Here is an 8175-nt window from a genome sequence, read left to right on the forward strand (position 1 = left end):
TTCAAGCACATTATAGATGGTGGATTATATATATTCATTTTTAACTTCAAAATATCAGTAATACTGTACTTTCTAGTTTGAAAATATCTGTCCATTTTTTCGCCCAGTTTAATTGTAAAGTACAAATCAGTCACATTTTCGTTTGTGGTATAAGTAACTTAAAAAACAAAACACAACAAGTACATACCAAGTTTACACTTCATTCGCATGTTGCAAATCCACCTCCTTAGCCATCTTTGGCTGACTGCTAGTTCCATAAATAATAATAATAATAATAATAATAATAATAATAATAATAATAATAATAATAATAATAATAATAATAATATGGAAAACCTAATTAGATTAAGTTTTTGTTAGAATTAAATGGGAGTGTCTGGTATGTACGCAGGTCCTCGCGTTTAATGCCCGTGTATAATGATTCAAAAATTGGCAAACCTAGCACTGCGTAAAGACCCCTATTCTGGCCTAAAATGGAAAACTGCAGTATCTGAAAAATTTTCGAAATTGAGGTATGCCACCTATTGGGTTCATGAAACACTAACACACAAGTTACTGCAGTTTCAGAATGATTCTTCAGTGCTTTCCACGAGTATTTAGGAGGTCCCATTTGCAGTATCGGCAAAATCAATAGTAAGGCAAGGGAGTATCTACCATTTTTCTCAGTTTTGTATTTTTCGCAGATACTGCAGTCTTCCATTTTAGGGCAGTATACATTGACGTTAATATCTGGAAACCCTTAACTACCTAGGAGTAGAGTAGTTGCGATTACAACGTATGCATGACAGGCAAATACCGGAAAGACAAAGCTGAACAAAGATCATAAATGCAACGTAATTATACGTGAGATATTTGCAACGCCAAGTGAAAGTAATCTCACTATTAGCCATTCTAATTTTAGTATATATCACGGTTTAAACCGCAAAGAATATCTTTTTAACATTTTATTCTTTTTAGTTTTCTGTAAAAGAAAACTATTGTGCCGGCTTTGTCTGTCCGTCCGCACTTTTTCTGTTCACCCTCAAATCTTAAAAACTACTGAGACTAGAGGGCTGTAAATTGGTATGTTTATCATCCACCCTCCAAACATCAAACATACCAAATTGCAGCCCTCTAGCCTCAGTAGTTTCTATTTTCTTTAAAGATAAAATTAGCCATAATCATGCGTCTGGCAACGATATAGGACAGGTCTCCACCGGGCCGTGGTTAAAGTTTCATGGGCCGCGGCTCATACACCATTATACCGAGACCACCGAAACATAGATCTATTTTCGGTGGCCTGATTATACGCTGTACAGAAAACTCGATTGCGCCAAAGAAACTTCCGCGCATTTTTTACCTTTTTTTTTGTATTCTCACACGGCTTTAGTTTCCTCTTTCATTCCTGTATGACTTCCGTCTCTCTTCCTCGACTAGTTGATTAGATTTGGTTACCTGGCTTTCCACCACCTTCAAAGGCGCCTAATTAACAAAGGTAACATAATGCGCACCTCGAGCTATATTACAATGATCTTCATTAGCATAACGGTTCCTTACATAATTATTTGAGTAAACATCATAACAACTTGGTCCACTAAGTTCCTTTGGCTGTAGGCTTCACAATTAGTTGAACTCTCGATTACAAAAATACGCATAAAATTCACAGTCCTTCGCGAAAAATGTTCTAAATAACCCATGTTTTCATATACCGTTTTACTTGTTCTTCTCTCAGCAAAAGGCTGAACTGTCAAGACAATTAGTAAAAATGTTATAGAAAGCATTTACTTGTAGCTGTTGCATTTTAACAAAAACCAGTTCTTTTTAGCATGTTGGAACTTAAGTCATTTTGGATATGCGCATGCAACACAATTATCCTTTTTCTTTACCTTGTTTACATACAGATTTACATGTATCAATAATCAGCAACAATGTGGAAATGCCTGATTCTCTATTCTTATTATTAAATCAAAACAAACTGTGAGGTGATTCAGAAACCCACGTAATCAAAATTTCATATAAAAAGAAAGGCAACGATGTAAGCCCTCCTTTCCAAGTCTAAAAATCCCTGATGCACTCCCAAATGCAGCAGAGCATGTAATTCCCCTTTCAACAGCACAGATTTTCCAGGTACCTTTAAATCTCCAGCTACCTTTAAATCTCGCAGCTACCTTTAAACCTCCAACTACCTTTAAAACTCCAGCTACCTTTAAATCTCCAGGTATCTTTAAACCTGCAGCTACCTTTAAACCTGCAGCTACCTATGAACCTCCAGTTACCTTTAAATCTCCCAGCTACCTTTAAACCTCCAGCTACCTTTACAACTCCAGGTACATTTAAACCTCCAGGTACCTTTAAATCTCCAGCTACCTTTAAATCTCGCAACTACCTTTAAACCTCCAGCTACCTGTAAACCTCCAGCTACCTTTAAACCTCCAGCTAACTATAAAACTCCAGATACCTTTAAACCTCCAGCTACCTTTAAACCTCCAGCTACCTTTAAATCTCTAGGTGCCTTTAAACCCCCAGCTACTTTTAAACCTCATGCTACCTTTAATTAAAACCTTTATTTAAAACCTCATGCTACCTTTAATTAAAGCCTCACGCTACCTTTAATTAAAACCTCAGGCTACCTTTATTTAAAACCTCATGCTACCTTTATTTAAAACCTCGTGCTACCTTTAATTAAAACCTCATGCTACCTTTAACCTCCATCTAAACAAAACTTTCATCTAAAAACTTTCATATCTGACAAGTACATAAAAAACATTTAATACTGAAATTCAGTCTACTGATTTCACTTGCATATTTGGAAAGTACAAAAAAATATAGTCTACACTGAATTTCAGGATACTGATCTCAAAGCACTATAAATGAGCTAGAAATAACACAAGAGTAATGCAATCAATTATTCTATTTGCACTTACATGAGTATTCTACGAAAATGACAAAGTTAAGATTCTGCTTGAGGCATAAGCCCTTAGCAAACCGCAAGCAAAAAAGGTACCCCAAAACTGACAACATCCTTCAGAGTTCGCCTCATAAAATCTCTCACCACGACACCAATGGCGCCAGTCCTATGACTCCAACTCCTCAAAGATAAAGAAATCTAAGAGGAAGAAAAGAACTAACTACAAGAGATGCAGTTATCGCCCCAGAACTTCTGAAAAGGGGTTTTGGCAAGTCTTCAGCCAATATTGTAAATCTTTCCAAGGGCTCCTAGAAACCGTGGTCTTTGTCGACGTACCGGATCCGCAATCGTGGATGTATCTAACATCCTGGCAGACTGGTTCGAAGAAGAAGAAGAAGAAGAAGAAGAAGAAGAAGAAGAAGAAGAAGAAGAAGAAGAAGAAGAAGAAGTCCTTTTGGCAAGGTTCCACACAGCAAAAGGTTCCTTTGACTTGACTTAAAGTTCCCTAAGTAAGAAGGAACCATGGCGGAAATAGGTAGCATCTTTATTATTGTGTTTACATTTACGTATACAGCAGAAAAGTTGTATGTCTGTATGTTTGTGTGTATATATATATATATATATATATATATATATATATATATATATATATATATATATATATATATATATAAATTTAAATATATACACACACATATATAATATATATATATATATAGTGTGTATATATATAATATATATATATATATATATATATATATATATATATATATATAGTATATATATATATATATATATATATATATACATATATATATATATATATATATATATATATATATATATATATATATATATATATATATATTCGTACTGAACACAACACCTTCATTCAAAAGATATCTGAAAAGGAAACATTTTCTTTCATATCCCCCTCTCTCTCTCTCTCTCTCTCTCTCTCTCTCTCTCTCTCTCTCTCTCTCTCTCTCTCTCTCACAAAATGCTGGAAAGTATGTGACGGAATATCTTCCAGCAGCGAGATATGGCACACAAAGGAGGGAAAGGGGAGAGGAATTCTTTCATTTCAACTTGGCACAAAATTCCTCCCTTTTTCCGCTTCCAAAATCCTGCTTGCTTGCCTTTGAGAAAGCACGGCGCTGCGCTGAATATTTGAATGTTTCTGCTACGGATCTTTACAATAGAAAAAAAGGCACAGACCTTTACGGACCTTTACAGAAAAATAAAAGGTAACGCTATGTGACATATCTCCATAATGGGTCGTCGAGTTGTAACGTCTTCGAGTTTTCTCATTTCCTTGGCTGACTTTTTCCTTGGATATTTTTTAAATAACATTTAATATTTATATCCTAAGTAAATCGAATCTCTCAACTATCAAGCGTCAAGTACGCATTATTGAAATATACCCATTAAACCTCAAAATTGTTTTCATAACAATATTTATTTAATCAGTTTATCACTTACGCAATGAGGCTATGACCACTGATACAGGGATGAAGAGAGAGAGAGAGAGAGAGAGAGAGAGAGAGAGAGAGAGAGAGAGAGAGAGAGTGTGTATAATTATTATTTGCTTCTCTTTTATTTTTCTTAATAAACGAATCTTTCGACTATTGAGTTGTAACAAAGTACTTACATATAATACTCCCGTAGTTACATCTCGTCCTTAGGAGACTTCAAAAACGTTTCAAATATCTGCATTCCTACAATTAAAGTACAGATCATTCGCTCTCATATCCATTTAGTGAACAGAACTGCATAAAACAATTTTCCCTGTTAGAGAGAGAGAGAGAGAGAGAGAGAGAGAGAGAGAGAGAGAGTGTTTCTGAGAGAGAGAGAGAGAGAGAGAGAGAGAGAGAGAGAGAGAGAGAGAGAGTTAGTAAACGGATCATAGAACAGACTTCTCAGTATCGAAATGACCACTTTGAGGCTACCAATACTGTGAGCCACTTTCCTTGTAATCTTTTAAGCCCAATGACACATTCAGAGACGTCGTTCTGCGCCCAAGCTATCAGAATACAATGCCTCTGCGGATGAACTTTCATGTTCATGCCTCCAACACTTGAAAATCAATTACCATAAGAGGTCTTACGTTCTTGTACTCAGAAAAATCCACAGATGATGTGGTCACAAAATATAAAAATAAGTCAATAAATAAATATAAATAAAAATATAAATATTAATAAATAAACATTAATAAATAAAAAATAAGTGTACAAAAATATATAAATTCATAAATCATTTGCGAGGTTTTACAAAAGTTAAACAACAGAAAATGACAGAACATCTTGAAATCATCTAAGATCTTTACTCAAATGGCAGAACAATCCCTCTCAGTACAAACAGGAAACCTCTTGAAATCGCTGACCAAGTCTTATCACCTGAAATATAAATAAGTGCCTCCTCGTTATACAGAATGAAAACTTTTCGGTAAAAATCCCCTCTGACCCTAAATCTTCGCTTTTACTTTGAATTGAATTGAATATAGAATTTAGGCCAAGGGCCAAGCACTGGGACCTATGAGGCCATTCAGTGCTGAAATGGACACTGACAGTAAAAGGTTTGAAAGGTGTAACAGGAGGAAAACCTCCAAAGCAGTTGCAGATGAATCAGTTGTTAGGAGAGGGTGGAGAGTAAGATGGAAGAAAGAGAATATGAAAGGAGGTACAGTAAAAGGAGCGAAAGGGGTTGCAGCTAGGGGCCGAAGGCACGCTGCAAAGAACCTTAAGCAATGACTACAGCGCACCACATGAGGCCCACTGACGACACTAACCGCCCACGGGGTCGCTTTTACATTCAACAAAAGAGCAATTTGCATTCAAAATTTTAAGTCTGCGTCAAGATTACATTAAAGTATAGTTTAAATAACTATTCAATAATATTTATTTCAGCAACCAACAAACAAGAGACTGAGCCGATACAAAGAAAAAAAATTAAGGCAATGATAAAAAAAAAAAAAAAAGAGTTCAATAACTGTTCTTGTTCCTAGATCCAGGAATTCTAGAAGCGCTGAAAACTTGAAAATAAATAACAACTCAAGTGCCTTCAGAAAATTCTTTCTTTTTTTGTCAATATCGACGAGACGAGGAGCTAGAAATAAAAGATACGGAAATTAAGAATCGTATAGTTTTTTCAATACTATAATCATAATGAACCCAGAGAAGGGAAAAATACAAGTAAAACATGCGCCGAAGTTTCTTCAGTGCAATCGAGTTTTCTGTACAGCCGCACAGAGTATAATCAAGGCCACCGAAACCAGATCTATCTTTCGGCGGTCTCAGTATAATGCTGTATGAGCCGCAGCCCAAGACACTTTAACCACGGCCCGGTGGTGGCCTATCCTATATCGTTGCCAGAAGCAAGATTATGGCTAACTTTAACCTTCAATAAAATCAAAACTATTGAGGCTAGAGGGCTGCAATTTGCTATGTTTGATGACTGGAGGGTGGATGATCAACATACCAATTTCCAGCCCACTAGCCTCAGTAGTTTTTAAGATCTGAGTGCGGACAGAAAAGTGCAGACAGAAAAAAAGTGCGGACAGAATAAAGTGCGGAAGAATAAAGTGCGGACGGACAGACAAAGCCGGCACAATGCAGTAGTTTTATTTTACAGAAAGCTAAAAACTCAAGCTTTACCTGTAGCTTCCATCTCTAAACGAGGCGCTGGCACTTGAGAGACTAACCTGAGCTTTGCATGAACCCTTCAAGTGAATTGTTTAAGGGTTGCCTAAGAGCAAGAGCCCGTGCTGGCATAAGGCCAGCTTAAAGTAAAAGAAAAAGAAGGAGCATATTACACGTGAGACTATACTAACTATATATATATATATATATATATATATATATATATATATATATATATATATATATATATATATATATATATATATATATATATATATATATATACACAAGCACACACACATATATATACATATAAAACACACACACACACACACACACACACACACACATACATATATATATATATATATATATATATATATATATATATATATATATATATATATATATATATATATATATATATATATATATATATATATAGAAAGGCTTCTGCATGAAGCCTTCAAATAAATTTCACGACTCTGCACGGCCTGAAAAGCTTAATCGATTTTCCCGCAGGCCGTTTTACAGCACGGCGCAGCACAGTTACCGATGTCGTTTATTGACAACATACGTAAAGAGCAATTGAGCGTGTTAGTTTGTCCCAGGCTGCAACTGTCAAGTAAATGGAGAGGATAACGGAAAAGTTGAAATTGCAAAAATTGTAACACTGTATGAGAGGGAAGTACTTCGATCTAGGGCATACACTAGTCAAAAACATAATTCTCTCTCTCTCTCTCTCTCTCTCTCTCTCTCTCTCTCTCTCTCTCTCTCTCTGAATGTATGTATATATTTATGTATGTGTATGTATATATATATATATATATATATATATATATATATATATATATATATATATATATATATATATATATATATATATATACATATATATACATATAATGTATATATTTGTGCGTGTGTGTGTAAACAGCATACCGTCGTATTTAATGACAATAGTGGCTCGAAGATGGGGTGGATATAAGGATGGGGTAGACACCTAATCCCAAAAACCGGCAGGATAAATTGGCAGCAATTTTACTTGACAAGACCTCATGAAAAATTAACGTTGCATCTATTTTATTCTTAGATAATTTCTCTTAGCTTTACATAACATACCGGGAATGCCAAAGTGACGAAAGACTTTCCATAATAGTGGTCTGTGGACGATGTCATATGCCTCCAGGTATTCAACAAAAGCCATAAGAAGGGGATTTTTAAATTACATACGCTGGTCTGCCCTAAAATGGAAGACTGTAGTATCTGCAAAAATACAAAAATGAGAAAAATAGCAGATACTCAGTTGTCACTTGCCTTACTACTACTGATTTTGCAGATACTGCAAATGGGACCCCCTAAATAAAGCTTTGAAGAATTCTTCTGAAACTGCAGTAACTTGTGTATTAGTGTTTCACGAACCCAATAGGTGGCATAATTCAATTTCGAACATTTTGCAGTAACTGCAGTTTTCCATTTCAGGGCAGAGCAGCACAGTAGGTTTTGACACAAACAACTGAACTGTGCTGTAAAATCTGTTTCCATTAGAAAGAGTTACTAATGAAGGTAATACACCTTCCTTTTTTTTTTTAAATATCCACTACTTCTTGGCCTTGAAAAAAAAAAAAAGAGATGCCCACAAACCTTTCC

At 35.3% G+C, this 8175-nt stretch overlaps 2 protein-coding genes across 6 annotated transcripts in view; one reads left to right on the plus strand and one right to left on the minus strand.

The window, feature by feature from the left end:
• LOC136854990 (FYVE, RhoGEF and PH domain-containing protein 4-like) overlaps positions 1-8175 on the minus strand; it is a 635655-nt gene that overhangs the window by 272710 nt on the left and 354770 nt on the right. The gene's annotated exons all lie outside the window — the stretch shown is intronic.
• Positions 3241-8175, plus strand: part of LOC136851107 (uncharacterized) — a 127656-nt gene continuing 122721 nt past the window's right edge. The window contains exon 1 of the mRNA XM_067125079.1: positions 3241-3344. Coding sequence (XP_066981180.1) covers positions 3241-3344 — 104 coding nt within the window. The remainder of the gene's footprint in view (positions 3345-8175) is intronic.

This window comes from Macrobrachium rosenbergii, chromosome 3 (genome assembly GCF_040412425.1).
Source record: "Macrobrachium rosenbergii isolate ZJJX-2024 chromosome 3, ASM4041242v1, whole genome shotgun sequence".
In the NCBI taxonomy this organism is placed as follows: Eukaryota; Metazoa; Arthropoda; class Malacostraca; order Decapoda; family Palaemonidae; genus Macrobrachium; species Macrobrachium rosenbergii.